This window comes from Salvelinus sp. IW2-2015, linkage group LG20 (assembly GCF_002910315.2).
Source record: "Salvelinus sp. IW2-2015 linkage group LG20, ASM291031v2, whole genome shotgun sequence".
Taxonomy (NCBI): Eukaryota; Metazoa; Chordata; class Actinopteri; order Salmoniformes; family Salmonidae; genus Salvelinus; species Salvelinus sp. IW2-2015.
In genome coordinates, this window is record NC_036860.1 from 48,643,284 (window position 1) to 48,659,647 (window position 16,364).

At 42.8% G+C, this 16,364-nt stretch overlaps 1 protein-coding gene across 2 annotated transcripts in view; it reads left to right on the plus strand.

Moving 5' to 3' along the window:
* Positions 1-419: 419 nt before the first annotated feature.
* The window catches only part of LOC111981407 (nectin-3-like protein), an 83,463-nt gene continuing 67,518 nt past the window's right edge, over positions 420-16,364 (plus strand). The window contains exon 1 of one of the 2 annotated variants that reach the window (XM_024012653.2): positions 420-628. In XM_024012653.2, the coding sequence (XP_023868421.1) occupies positions 547-628 (82 nt within the window). In that variant the 5' untranslated portion in view covers positions 420-546. The remainder of the gene's footprint in view (positions 629-16,364) is intronic. The other variant, XM_024012651.3, reaches the window with a different exon arrangement.

Sequence of the window (16,364 nt, forward strand, 5' to 3'; positions counted from 1 at the left end):
GCGATAGGCCTACAGCAATGGATGATTGTGGACACAAACACACTGACACATGCGCTACACTCATTGTGCTGCATTCTCCATGCTGTACACAGCAATGTGTCCGAATAAAACCTCCACTTGGTGAGAATATGTGTCAAGGCCAGAGTGTTACTCAACACATGCCAATCATATTGATCTTCAGAAAAGCTTCATTCATTCTTCAGTGAATTTATTATAATCATGTGTTGTTTTTCATTTATCACGGGGAAATTAATCCCGGTTAAAAACACTGCACGCATGCTTTATTTCATACTCAGTAGCCTAAATATGTCCTGTAGCAACACAATTAAAATCAATATTTGCAATAAGGATGACGTAATCTAACAATGTCTTTCTGGGGTGGTGGAAGATTGCCTCTCATTTGACTGTATCGCTGGAATCAGGTGAGCTCCCCTTATCGCTGCTCTAGTGGTACAGTCCAATCGCAGTTAGGAGTTGTTGCTGAGGAGGTTTCATGGTCCGGCGGACAAACAAACGTGTTCGGTGAAAGACGGATCTACTTTCAAAATGTTCCTGCCTTGCCTCGGGAATTACTCGCTTCATAAGAGACAGCATGCTGTATTTATTTTTCTTCTGTACAGCTTGACAGGTATGCTATCCATTATGCCTGCTCGCTCGGTAACATTAGCTAATGTAAAATATTTGGAGAAGTTCTGAGTGCAGCCAACGAGAGCGAGGCAGAAAGCAGAGTGTTTCGCGCGACTCTGACTACTTGTATGGGGCTCCTCTACAGTCTGAACAACATTTGTTTTAGTAGTTCATTTTAGATTTGGACTGTATTGTTTCTATAAGAAAGGTTGACTTTACCATTAAGGACTGTGTAAGGGTAAGGCAGGCGTCCTTTTGTTGAGAAGTTTAGTGTTGGAATGGTGCCGATGATTGTGTGATCCGCGGCTGCCATGGAAACATTATTCATGTGGGCATTATTCACAGGAAACCACCGAGGAGCAACAGTGATGTACTCTTTAGTGGTGAGACAACTTTGAAGAGCAACACGGTCGCACAGCAACTGCACTCACCTTTAGCTAAACTGAAGACGTCTGATCCAAACAGCCAATACTTAGTTGTTGTATTTAATTGAAGTTATGATTCACAATTTTATTTACACCGCTTCAAACTAGGCCTCCTTTGGAGACTCGTTTTGGAGAGTGGGGACTGTGGGCGCTACAGCAAGGAGACCCCTGGCTGCTCCTACCATAAATGCCARAATAGAAGGTAGTCACTCACCTGTGGTGTTAGATGCTTTTAGCAACACAGGTGTCTATACTGAACAAAAATATAAACGCAACAATTTCAGCAATTTTACTTAGTTACATTTCATATAAGGAAATCAGTCAAATGAAATAAATTAATTATGGCCTAATCTATGGATTTCACATGGCAGGGGTGTAGGCATAGGCCCACCCACTGGGGAGCCAGGCCCAGCCAATCAGAATGAGTTTTTCCCCATAAAAGGGCGTTATTACAGACATAAATACTCCTTAGTTTCATTTGTTGTCTGGGTGGCTGGTCTCAATTCAATTCTCTGGCAACAGCTCTGGTGGACATTCCTGCAGTCAGCATGCCAATTGCATGCTCCCTCAACTTGAGACATCTGTGGCATTGTGTTGTGTGACAAAACTGCACATTTTAGAGTGGTCTTTTAGTGACCCCCAGCACAAGGATCATGCTGTTTAATCAGTTTCTTGATATGTAAACTAATTTGTGCACAAAATTTGAGAGAAATAAGCTTTTTGTTCGTATGGAACATTTCTGGGATCTTTTATTTCAGCTCATGAAAAAACATGGGACCAACACTTTACATGTTGCATTTATATTTTTGTTCAGTGTACATAGCTACAGTAACATTGCTTTCAATTGTGTTGGGTTGCACAAAAACAGTCCGTTGGAAGCCAGAAGTTAAATACAATTCCATTTCAACTTCTGTGCCGGTGGGTGGAACTGTTGGTCATTATTCCTCTCTGCTTARCTCATGGCAAAATAAGTCCCCCACAAGTTATTCCTTTTTTGTCCACATATGGCGCACGTGCAGGACTTTTGTTTTTACATGAGATAAGAGGAGAGGAAGTGTGTCTACAACAGACCCATGTTTGGGAAGTCTGTATTATTAAACAATCTTTTAGATATTTTGTCTGAATTGCCCACCCTGCTTAATGACCAACCATCCTGCACACCAGCACAGTAAGTTGAAATGGTAGATTCCACTAAATTGCATTGCCACGAGCAGCACAGGTGATATTGAGGTGAGCTAGATGCAACACTTAGCGCTCAGTCACAAATAGTATCTGCGTGGAAGCCACAGGCTTCAACGCTCTTAGTTGTTGCGGAAATTGACCCACTATGATGTTGTTTACCTTCTGCATCTACGTCATCTCGCTGAGTCTACCTTTAACTTCTGGTTTCCATGGAATGTTTTTGTGCAATCAAATACAATTGAAAGCAATGCTAGTGTATGTAAGTACACCCGCATTGATAAAAGCACCTTCTGTGGTGTCTGTGTCCTAGAAATAGGAACTAGGGAATATCATTGTTAATTTTGGCACTCTTTTTGATATTTAGTCTTTTGGCAAAAATGTCATTGTCTTAGTAACATTTTTGCCATTTTAATTATGATTTAGTCTAGTTATTGTCAAAATGACAAACAGTGGGCCATTTTACTCAACTAAATGCCAATTCATTTTAGTCATATCACATTTTTATTGCCTCATTAACCTATAGTAAAAATAAATCACAGATTTTCATGTGCACAAACATACATAGCCATGTTCTACCAACACCTTTTTGAGTTGTCTCTGGTAGCTTACTTTTATTCCAGTAAAATACAATTTTCAACAGTGCATAGTTCACAATAACCTAGTAAATTACAAGTTTGTCACTCAGCTAATAAAGCCTAATATCGCGCAAGCCATTTTAGCATTTGAATGCTGAATGTGCCATGCAGATGTGCAAGATCAGGAAGAGGCCGCCTAGCTCGTGTTGGTCAGCGTGCGAAGCTGGGTACAGTGCGCGGTTTGACTAGGCTACTGATTTTCCCTCCGGTTGTTCGCCATGGAAAATGACTTGTAGATCAATGATTGTCAACAATGTTACATGCAGTTTGACACTGAAGGAAAGGACACATCATTTGTCACAAAATATGAGGGATTTTCAGGAAAGTAGAAAGAAAGTAATATATAATGTTAGTGAATTGGCAATTCGTACCGTTTGATTCGATTTTCTGACTGATGCATGTAACATTTTGGATCGGTTTGGGGTCCGCGGACCGATTCAGTTGTATCATAAACATTTGAATCGGGACTGATGCGTATCGGTGAATCTTTACATCCCTAGTTGCTTCCAAAGCTACTGTATATATTTCCCGCAATTTGATTTTGAAATGTTATACAGCCAGAAGCCTTTTTACTCTATCCCAGGGCAGCAGGCTCCAGCGAAACAGCCCGGGCTGGGCTGACCCTTTCATTGCAGGAATCATGAGGATAATGCACTTTGACCAAATCATAGTTTTAGCTGCCAAAAAATAGGATGTTTTCTAACTTGTTAATGAGGTGACCATGTAATAAATGTTTCTCACACTAATGTAACCAACAAAAAATGTAACTCGCACAGCCAAGTCAAAAGGTCGCAAAATGCAACTAAATGGTCGCATTCTGGAGCCCTGTCCCTTGACATACTGTGGCTATATTGTACTCAAAGTTCTGTCATCCAATAACAGCATTGCAACATTACAAAGAGAAAGCCTTACAATTCTGCTAATCTCATGCATGCTTTTGATTGGACTAAACAAATAACACTGAAGAGCTATCAATCTCTCCAAAAACTCTTGTCCAGTCCATTTACTAGTCAGATTTTAGTCACAGAGATAATTTAGTTTCATCTCGTTTATCATCYAACAAAATGAAAAATAATTTTCAWTTAGTTGCATCTAAATTTTTGTCAGTTATCGTCTTGTCAATTGACACTGAAAAATAGCTGTTTGACAAATATTCTCGTTGACTGGGGATTATCTGATATATGTAGTAGGAGGTGGTAGAATTTGAAGACCGGTCCAGAAGGCATCAACATGATGGTCACCTTTTGCTGGTTGCAGTCAATTGTGGGTAATACAGTGCTTGATATTGAGTTTGTTTGTGGACATCTGTCTCCATTTACTAGACTGACGGCGATCAAACAATAGTCTAAAGGTGGTCTCGCTAGCTATGACAGTAGATGAAATAAACGCATGGCAAATTGGTCCAATTGGTGTGCCATACGCAGCACCTGTCGTTAGCATTGAAACATTTGCTGTCAGGCAAGTGAACGTTAGTTGATTGATTTGGGGTAGGTGTGTCTGTGCAGTTTAATCTGTTTCTCCTGTCCTGAAATGATTGAAATGCACTTCTTGTTGTGTCAGTTCTTTATTTTGGGTCATATTATTATGCTGTACAGCAGGTGCTATAAAGATGGCTGTCGACTTCCCAGGAATTGGTGAATCCTTAAAAGTCTCTTTAGGGAGATCAACGATGCTCCAATATAGACACGATGGTCGGTAGGCTAGTTCTGTGGTAATTTATCTCACGTCTCATACATTAGAAATGGTGGGCCATGTTGTTATTGTTGCCTGGTTTAGCAGGGGTTTTCATGAGACTCAAGCTGTTTCTGTTGTCTGTCTGGTTAAAAGTCAATTATTTATGTAGTGATGATTTAAAAAATAATGCAGTCGATCCTGTTGTTTAGAGATCAATATTGCCTCTCTTTCTCTCTCTCTCTCTCTCTCACACATACACACACACACACACAGAGAGAGGCGTCTCCAGCCAGTGTGAGACCTTGGGTCCGGTAAGGTGGAACACAGCCCCCCAGGTGGCCCATGCATGGCCATTAGCTGCTGTGTTCAGACTGACTGATGGCAACAGGGGAAGAGGAGGAACAGTTAAAATACCACAGGGGAGCGGGGGATTACTGCCGGCATTCCTCCTCTAACATCACTGGTGACTGCTGTGTCTCTGTTCTCTCTGTTCTACACGCTTAGAAAAAAAGGAGCTATCTAGAATTCCCCCCCGCTGTCCCCATAGGATAACCATTTGAAGAACCCTTTTTGGTTCCATGTAGGACCCTTTTTGGTTCCATGTAGGACCCTTTCCACAGAGGGTTCTGCATGAACCCAAAAGGGTTCTATGTGGAACCAAAAAGGGTTATTTCTAKGAGTGTAGGAGGATCCTCTCCGTCTTCTCATTTCCTCCTCTACCCTTCATTCTGTAGTCAGCTTCTATCTATGTCTTGGCTCCTTCCTCTTCTGTCAGTATGTCTTCCTGCTTGTTGCCTTCGATCGATGAAGGCACTGATGTGACTTGGGAATTGAAAGTAGCTCAATGCTTTTACTGAACCCACACCCACCTTCTCAATGCATCACTGTTGTCTCTGCAAAATATTTMTATGTCTTTGACAGCACTGGCATAATAAGACAAACGGACACAATGTTAGATAGAATTGTATTGTTTGACCTGTAAGGTTGTTATGGAATTTTGGGTAATGATTAATTTTCATGCAAAGGGCCACGGTTATTGACATAATTGTAATTTTTGTTAAATTGTTTTGAGCTTGTAATGCATCTTTGAAATGAGCTTCAACATAGGCCTACCTAATGAATACAAAACAGCTTTAGTGACACCCCTGTCTCAAAACGAATGTTTTTTGACCACTTGGAACTTTTGGAAATGAAGCTTTTCCTCCCAACCGTGCCATTTTGCTCTTAAAATGATTATGTATTAAGACGATTTTGCAGATTACTCATTTTAGTCAACGGTTATTTTACATAATTGTAGGTTAGATGATTATTGTGCCAGCCCTATTGACCTGTAATAATGCTATGAGAGCATTGTGTTGATGTTAGGCTGTGTAGGGCAGGCCATGGGCTACAAAGGAGAAAGAAGGGATGCTGAATAAATCATGTTCTCTTCACATCAAATCAAACTTGTATTCAGCGCATGAGACAGGTGTAGGTAGACCTTACCGGGAAATGCTTACTTACAAGCCCTTAACGAACAATGTAGTGTAAGAAAATATTTACCAAATAAACTAAGGTAATAAAAAAGTAACACAATAACAATAATGAGGCTATATACAGGGGATACCGGTACAGAGTCAATGTGTGGGGGTACAGGTTAGTCGAGGTCATTTGTACGTGTAGGTAAGGGTAAAGTGACTATGCATAMATAATAAACAGTGAGTAAAGCAGTGTCTTGGTGTGTTTGAACCATGTTAGTTTGTTGGTGATGTGGACACCAAGGAACTTAACTCTCGACACGCTCCACTACAGCCCCGTCAATGTTAATGGTGGCCTGTTCGGGCCAACCTTTCCTGTAGTCCACGATCAGCTCCTTTTGTCTTGCTCCCGTTGAGTGAGAGGTTGTTGTCCTGGCACCACACTGCCAGGTCTCTGACCTCTTGTCTCATCGCTATCGGTAATCGGGCCTACCACTGTTGTGTCGTCAACAAAATTGATGATGGTGTTGGAGTCATGTTTGACCACGCAGTCATGGGTGAACAGGGAGTACAGGAGGGGACTAAGCACGCACCCCTGAGGGTCCCCATTGTTGAGGATCAGCGTGGCAGACGTGTTGTTGCCTACCCTTACCACCTGGGGGTGGCCTGTCAAGAAGTCCAGGATCCAGTTGCAGAGGGAGGTGTTTAGTTCCAGGGTCCTTAGCTTAGTGATGAGCTTTGTGGGCACTACTGTGTTGAACGCTGAGCTGTAGTCAATGAACAGCATTCTCACATAGGTGTTCCTTTTCTCCAGGTGGGAAAGGGCAGTGTGGAGTGCAATAGAGTGCATCATCTGGGGATCTTTTAGGGTGGTATACAAATTGGAGTGGGCTATGACCAGCCTTTTTTTTTATTTTTACCCCCTTTTTCTCCCCAATATTGTGGTATCCAATTGCGGGTAGTTACTGTCTTGTCTCATCGCTACAACTCCCGCACGGACTCGGGAGAGGCGAAGGTCGAGAGCCACGCGTCCTCCAAAACACAACCCAACCAAGCCGCACTGCTTCTTAACACAGCGCGCATCCAACCCGGAAGTCAGCCGCACCAATGTGTCGGAGGAAACACCGTACACCTAGCAACCTGGTCAGCGTGCACTGCGCCCGGCCCACCACAGGAGTCGCTAGTGCGCGATGAGACAAGGATATCCCTGCCGGCCAAACACTCCTTAACGCGGACGACGCTAGGCCAATTGTGCGCCGCCCCATGGGCCTCCCGGTCGTGGCCGGCTGCGAACCCAGAGTCTCTGGTGGCACAACTAGCACTGCGATGCAGTGCCTTAGACCACTGCGCCACCCGGGAGGACTTGACCAGCATTTCTAAGCACTTCATGGCCTCAGACGTGAGTGCTACGGGGCAGTAATCCTTTAGGCAGGTTACCTTTGCTTCCTTGGGCGCAGGGACTATGATGGTCTGCTTGAAACATGTAGGTATTACAGACTTGGTCAGGGAGAGATTGAAAATGTCAGTGAAGACACTTGCCAGTTGGTCCGCGCATGCTTTGAGTACACGCACTGGTAATCCTTCTGGCCCTGTGGCTTTGTGAATGTTGACCTGTTTAAGCTCTTGCTCACATTGGCTACCAAGAGCGTGATCACACAGTCGTCCGGAACAGCTGATGCTCTCATGCATGCTTCAGTGTTGCTTGCCTCGAAGCGAGCATAAAAGACATTTAGCTCACCTGGTAGGCTCGCGTAACTGGGCAGCTCGCGGCTGTGTGTCCCTTTTGTAGCCGTAATAGTTCTCAAGCCCTGCCACATCCGACGAGAGTCAGAGCTGGTGTAGTAGGATTCAATCTTAATCCTGTATTGACGCTTTGCCTGTTTGATGGTTCTTCTGAAGTCGTAGCGGGATTTCTTATAAGCGTCAGGATTAGTGTCCTGCTCCTTGAAAGCGAGCTAAAGGCTAAAGCTGCTGATGCAGATGTTGCCTGTAATCCATGGCTTCTGGTTGGGATATGTACGTACAGCACTGTGGGGACGACGTCGTCGATGCAGCTATTGATGAAGCCGGTGGCTGAGGTGGTGTACTCTTCAATGCCATTGGCTGAATCCCGGAACATATTCCAGTCTCATCTAGCACAACAGTCCTGTAGCGTAGCATCTGCATCATCTGAGAATTATGGTCAGATTTGCCAAATGGAGGGCGAGCGAGAGCTTTGTGTACGTCTCTGTGTGTGGAGTAAAGTTGGTCTAGAGTTTATTTTCCTCTGGCTGCACATGTGACATGCTGGTAGAAATGATGTAAAACAGATTTAAGTTTGCCTGCATTAAAGTCCCCGGCCACTAGGAGCGCCACTTCAAGGTCAGCATTTTCTTGTTTGCTTATGACCTTATACAGCTGGTTGAGTGCGGTCTTAGTGCCAGCATCGGTTTGTGGTGGTAAATAGACTGCTTCGAATAATATAGATGAGAACTTTTTTGGTAGCTCTATATTATCTGTGTTGTCGTTCAGCCACAACTCGGTGAAACATAAAATATTACAGTTTTTAATGTCCCGTTGGTGGGATAGTCTTGATCGTATATCATCCATTTTTATTTTCCAATGATTGCATGTTGGCCAATAGAAGGGATGGTAGTGGAGGTTTACTCACTCGCCTACGAATGCTCAGAAGGCACCCCGACCTCCGCCCCCTTTTTCTCTCTTTTCTTCACACAAATGACGGGGATTTGGGCCCMTTCCTGAGAAAGCAGTATATCCTTCGCGTTGGACTCGTTAAAGAAAAAAGCTTATTCCAGTTCGAGGTGAGTAATCGCTGTTCTGATGTCCAGAAGTCATTTTTGGTCATAAGAGACAGTAGCAGCAACATTGTGCACAAAATACGCGAAACAACTAACAAAATAGCACAGTTGGTTAGGAGCCCGTAAAACGTCAGCCATCCCATCCGGCGCCATGGAGCCTGTCATCTTCTTACGTGTCAACGTTCCCACAAGCATGCCGCTCACACACACGCTTTGCTTGCATGCACACGTTTGCTTGTTTGCATTGCATTTTGGAACGATCACATTAGTGTAGTTTGGTGTTGTTCTTTCAGGTGTCCCTGCTGTTGCTGGTTGGATAGTAATAGGCAGGTTGATCCCACTCTGAGCCATATGAGCCACACGCTGGCGTTGCTTCTTGACAGTACTCTAATGGTTGGGTCATGGGATCAGGGTGGTCCTCATGAAGAGGGTGGGATTGAATCAATCCAAAACCCAGAGCCTCACTTTGATCTGTTAAAGGCCCCCACATACCCACACACCCTCTCTCCCACCGCTCTACTCCTGCAGCTTCTCTACATCAAAGCCATCAAACATGGGACTGTGGTCGACTCTGACTGAAAGAGAGAGAGGGGCTGCCTGTGTTGCCTGTGTTGGGCTGCCTGTGTTGAACTCATTATGCTCCACTTCTTACCCCTGTTAAACCTATCCAACTCCCACTGTGCTGCTGCTGCCTCCACTGTGGTAAATCTGAACCTGACCAAGCTCAAATGGGACGATGCCAAATTTCTTCATTCAATAATGTGAAACTGGCCAGACATTCTGAGAGATTTGAGATTTGTGTCAGGCCTGACTTGTGCAGTTTGTTAGAATCTGCTGCTTTTGTGTTATCCATTTGACACCCTATGTGTAGGCCTGCTATATGTGTCTGTGATTTCCTGCCTCATGTCAGATGTGTATTCAGAGCTCTTCTCGGGGGTTTATGTAAAGCACGTACACAAACACACAGGGACACCTGGCTAACACATTGGTATTCTCTGGTGATCCCCAGGTCTTCGCTCAATGCCACTACAATGTCATGTCAAGATTGACTAAAGTGTAAACTCAGCAAGCCTGCTTCTCCTCCTCCTCCTCCTCTTCAGCCTCCCTCACTCACCTCTGCTTTTTACTCTGCGCTGTTGCATCTGACCCGACCTTCACCCTGACAGAGAGGAGGAGAGGGGCAATGGGAGGGAGGGAAGCAGCTTAAGCATGCTCGTTCTCTCTTTGGGGAGGGCCGACCTTCACGACCGTTAAACACACACACACTCAACCTGGCTCAGTATAATAATATCTCAGGCGTGCGTGTGTGTGAGAGAGAAAGAGCGTGAAGTGTGGTAAGCATTTTTAGCTGGAATCAGAAGTTCCATTGTAGAAACATTGCAGGATTCGGGGAACATGAAGTACTTTCAGTATATTGATTGATCGTATTTAATTAAAAACGTGTTGTTCTTAATCATCTGAAGGGACTCTTTTTGTTAACAAGCTATTGTTGGATATGCTGAATGTGTGTGTGGTAATGACTGAGTGACTTTACATGCACACAATAATGTGATTATTGCGGATTGTCAAATTAATATTATAGTTTGATTACATTTTTTACATGCTTTGCAAGAAGAACGATTTCCCGAATAATCCTTTTTACATGGACACCTCTGAAATCAGGCTACCTGATGGCACTCGCCAGTCAAAACGAAAATCGGCAGTCAAAATGAACGTTCTACCACAGCGAACATGTTCTTTTTAGGAAGAATATTTGATTCTGAGTTTGGACATATAACGTTTGTATGTGAACTACTTCTAAGACACATACATTGTTACGAACTTACTTCACTCACACCAAAGAAGGAGACTCGCTTGGCTGGTGCTAGCACATGCGCCGATCAAATATACTGCTGGTACGCCAATTAAGGTGTTTACATGTCCTAATAATAATTCGAAAGATGGCTCAGAAAACCAGGTGTTTTAATCGGCGTATGCTTACTTTGATTTTGACCTTACGCCAATTAAGATAAGCAGAGTATGCAACAGTCATGTAAACACCGTAATCTGCCTACTGTCATAATCAGCTTAATATAGAATTATTAGCGTCCATGTAAACATACTCATTAAATATGAATGCACAAAGCCATCGATCGGGTGATACCTTTTATTCCTAGGTGAAGATTCAGTCTGCAGTGTGGAAGTTCAGCTTTACAGCGTGATTGAAATTTAAAGGTAATGTTCCCGCTTTAGCGGAGACTGCATTCACGGTAAACGCTGCATATGCCGGCTCATTCAGAAATACCCTTTGAACTTATATTGCGGAATCTGTAACGCTTTAGTTTTACAGATTGAGTAGAGAGCCCTATATAGCGCATTTGAAGCCAAGGAAGTTGGTTAAGATGTTGTCTTATGGAGACATAACATGCACAGTTTGAGTTACTCCAGGAAGTCATGTTGCAGGCTACCTGAGTGCTGCCCCCTCTCATTGAGTATCACAAGTTGAATTCCGCCTTTGAAACTGCAGGCTGCCATTAGCAACTAAATTATCCTGATAACTTATTCTGTGTGCGATTTGTAAAATAATCAGTTCAAGGGCATACATCCGGTGTAATAGAAGCAATTATTGGTACCATGATTGTCTTCTATTAATTGTGTTTTTTACACGATGGGGGACCTGTTTTCTGAAAGCAATGCCTGCAGTACTGACGCGGTCGGCCTTGAACTTCTGTGGCTTCAATGAGAGGGGGCAGTCGTTCTTCCTGTGTGTGTGCTCGTGCATTAGGGAGGGGGTGTGGGGGTTCACTGGGCAGGCTGTCTAATGCAGTMACCCGGCACAAGCTTTGTAAGATCMGTCTTTTGTTAGCTCTTTAGAGGATTAGATTGATGCTAGGTTTAAATGCTTGTCTGTTGTGGCTGAATGAAGAGAATATGACGGGCCATGTTGATGGCTGTTTTTGTTTGTGTAGATTTGATATCAATCTAAGTGATGAGACCCTGACCTCCCAGCCAGACACAGCCTATCTTTTTCTAATGTGTCCCCTCCCCTCTTGAAAGGAGTTTAGTATCAGACTACAGAGTACTACCAGATGCAGTTGTTTTTAACGGTGTTGTTTTTAACTCAAAAGGAGACCAACTGAGAAATGTACCCCTCCTACTCTGTATTTGACCTTGTACAGTGGCATTATACAGTGCCTTCAGAAAGTATTTACACCACTTTACTTTTTCCACATTTTGTTGTTACAGCCTGAATTTAAAATTGATTAAATTGAGATGTCACTGGCCTACATACAATACCCCATAATGTGAAACTGTAATTATGTTTTTAGTCATTTTTACACATTTAATTAAAAATAAAACAAAAAATGTTGAATGCTGAGCTGTAGTCAATGAATAGCATTCTCATGTAGGTGTTCCTTTTGTCCAGGTGGGAAAGGGCAGTGGGGCAGTATGCAAATTGGAGTGGGTCCAGAGTTTCTGGGATAATGGTGTTGAGATGAGCCATGACCAGCCTTTCAAAGCACTTTATGGCTACAGACGTGAGTGCTACGGGTCGGTAGTCATTTAGGCAGGTTACCTTAGTCCCTCTGCCCAAGAACACTATGGTGGTCTGCTTGAAACATGTTGGTATTACAGACTCAGTCAGGGACAGGTTGAAAATGTCAGTGAAGACACTTGCCAGTTGGTCAGCGCATGCTCGGAATACACGTCCTGGTAATCCGTCTGGCCCTGCGTCCTTGTGAATGTTGACCTGTTTAAAGGTCTTACATCAGCTACGGAAAGCGTGATCACACAGTCGTCCGGAACAGCTGATGCTCTCATGCATGCTTCAGTGTTGCTTGCCTCAAAGCGATAGAAGTAATTTAGCCCGTCTGGTAGGCTCGTGTCACTGGGCAGCATGCGGCTGTGTTCGTCAGAGGATTTCAGAGGATTTCTTATAAGCGTCCGGTTTAGAGTCCCGCTCCTTGAAAGCGGCAGCTCTACCCTTTAGCTCAGTGTGGATGTTACATGTAATCCATGGCTTCTGGTTGGGGTATGTACGTACAGTCACTGTGGGGACGACGTCATTGATGAAGCCAATAACTGATGTGGTGTACTCCTCAATGTCATCGGAAGAATCCCGGAACATATTCCAGTCTGTGCTAGCAAAACAGTCCTGTAGCTTAGCATCTGCGTAATCTGACCGAGTCACTGGTGCTTCCTGCTGTAATTTTAGCTTGTAAGCAGGAATCAGGAGGATGGAATTATGGTGAGATTTGACAAATGGAGGGAGAGGTTTGTATGTGTCTCTGTGTGTGGAGTAAAGGTGGTCTAGATTTTTTTTTTTTCTCCTCTGTATGCACATTTAACATGCTGGTAGAAATTAGGTAAAACTGATTTAAGTTTCCTTGCATTAAAGTCCCCGGCCACTAGGAACGCCGTTTCTGGATGAACGTTTTCCTGTTTGCTTATGGCAGTATACAGCTCATTGAGTGCAGTCTGGGTGCCAGCATCGGTGTGTGGTGGTAAATGGACAGCTACAAAGAATATAGATGAGAACTCTCTTGATAAATAGTGTGGTCTACAGTTTATCATGAGATAATCTACCTCAGGTGAGGAAAACTTCAAGACTTCCTTACTATTAGATTTCGTGCACCAGCTATTATTTACAAATATACACAGACCACCACCCCTTGTCTTACCGGAGGCGGCTGTTCTATCTTGCCGATGCAGCGAAAACCCCGCTAGCTGTATGTTATTCATGTCGTCGTTCAGACACAACTCTGTGAAACATAAAATATTACAGTTTTTAATGTCCCGTTGGTAGGATATTCATGATCGTAGTTTGTAATTTTTGTTATCCAATGATTGTACGTTGGCTAATAGGACTGATGGTGGAGGCAGATTACCCACTCGCCGTCGGATCCTTACAAGGCACCCCGACCTACGTCCCCGATATCTGTCTCTTTCTCATGCGAATCACAGGGATTTGGGTCTTGTCGGGTGTCTGAAGTAAATCATTCACGTCTGACTCGTTAAAGAAAAAATCTTCTTCCATTATGAGGTGAGTAATTGCTGTCCTGATATCTAGAAGCTCTTTTCGGTCATAAGAGACGGTGGCAGAAACATTATGTACAAAATCATTTAAAATTTATGCGGAAAAAACACTAAAACGGCAGACATCTCCTCCGGGGCCATTATCTCTTTAATACAGTTACAGATTTTATTGGCTGTGATAGGTGAAAACTGAGGATGGATCAACATTGTAGTTACTCCACAATACTAACCTAAATGACAGAGTGAAAAGAAGGAAGCCTGTACAGAATAAAAAATATTCCAAAACATGCGTCCTGTTTGAAATAAGGCACTAAAGTATAACTGCAAAAACTAGACCAAGAAATTAACTTTTTGTCCTGAATACAATGCATTATATTTGGGGCAAATACAACACATCACTTAGGACCGCTCTTCATATTTTCAAGCATGGTGGTGGCTGCATGGGTATGCTTGTCATCGGCAAGTACTATGGAGTTTTTTAGGATACAAATACATGGAATAGAGCTAAGCACAGGCAAAAATCTAGACAAACCTGGTTGTCTGCTTGTCAACAGACACTGGGATACAAATTCACCTTCAGCAGGACAATAACCTACAACACATATGTGACTCGTTTCAGGAAACTAGGTGTATGTCGCACGTCACTACTTTACATGAAAGCCATTTTTAACAACTTTTTTTTATTTTTATCAAAATGCGTTTTTTTTGGGGCAGAAATGCCTTCTAGAACATGTGAACATGCATGCATACCCCTTAACAAACATGTATGCCATCTGTAAATACGAATAAAATTGTTAAATTGCAAGCCTAATTGGTTGAGCTGTTCAGTATGTGTAGTAGGTAATCCTTTCTAATGCTGTTTTTTTAAAGATATCATGTAGTAAAACTGCATAAGTGTTGTTCTCCACTTTCTGGAGGACAGAGTTTTGAAATCAGTGGAATTAGAGTGTTATAGCTAAGGAGATGAAGATTACATCTCCGGATTACATCTTCAAACTAAGGGCAACCATGGCATCTGTGACAGAGAGAGAAGCGTCCATTCATGTACACCACCATTCAAAAGTTTGGGGTCACTTAGAAATAGTTTTCCTTTGTCCAGTGTCTGTGTTCTTTTTCCCATCTTAAAACTTCTTATGGCTGCAATCCCGTTAACGGGATCGATATGACAACAGCCAGTGAAAGTGCAGGGCTCCAAATTCAAACAACAGAAATCTCATAATTAAAATTGTATCTTATACCATTTTAAAGGTAATCTTGTTGTTAATCCCACCAAAGTGTCCGATTTCAAATGGGCTTTACAGCGAAAGCACCACAAACGATTGTGTTAGGTCACCGCAAAATCACAGAAAAACACAGCCATTTTTCCAGCCAAAGACAGGAGTCACAAAAAGCAGAAATAGAGATAAAATTAATCACTAACCTTTTATGATCTTCATCAGATGACACTCGCAGGACTTCATGTTACACAATACATATGTTTTGTTCGATAAAGTTCATATTTATATCCAAAAACCTCGCCATGTTCAGAAATGCCTCCAAAATATCCGGAGAAATTGCAGAGAGCCACGTCAAATAACATAAATACTCATCATAAACTTTGATGAAAGATACATGATTTACATAGAATTAAAGATACACTTGTTCTTAATGCAACCGCTGTGTCAGATTTCAAAAAGCTTTACGGCAAAAGCACAATATTCAATAATCTGAGAACAGCGTTCAGCCACAAAAGGAAGCCATACAGTTACCCGCCAAATTGTGCAGTCAACAAAACTCATAAATAGTATTGTAAATCTTCACTTTGCTGATCTTCGTCGGAATGCACTTCCAGGACTCCCACTTCCACAAGAAATGTTTGTTTTGTTCGGTAATGTCTATCATTTATGTCCAAATATAGCTATTTCTGTTAGCGTGTTTGGTAAACAAATCCAAAGTCAGGAAGCGCGTTCACTAAAAGCAGACGAAATGTCAAAAAGTTCCGTAACAGTCAGTAGAAACATGTCAAACGATGTATTGAATCAATCTTTAGAATGTTTTTAACAAATCTTCAATAACATTCCAACCGGAGAATTCCGTTGCCTTCAGATGTGCGATGGAACAGAGCTCCCTCATGTGAACGCGCATGGTCACCTCATGGCAGACCTGACTCATTCCTGTCTCCTTCGGCCCCACTTCACAGTAGAGGCATCAGACAAGGTTCTACAGACTGTTGACATCTAGTGGAAGCCGTAGGAAGTGCAAACAGATCCATATCCCACGGTGTCTTCAATAGGGGCTGGGTTGAAAATCGACCAACCTCAGATTTCCCACTTCCTGTTTGGATTTCTTCAGGTTTTTGCCTGCTATATGAGTTCTGTTATACTCACAGACATCATTCAAACAGTTTTAGAAACTTCAGAGTTTTCTATCCAATACAAATAATAATATGCATATATTAGCGACTGAAGAGCAGGCAGTTTACTATGGGCACCTCTGGGCACCTTTCATCCAAGCTACTCAATACTGCCCCTGCAGCCATAATAAGTTAATCTTTTATTTTTATTGGCCAGT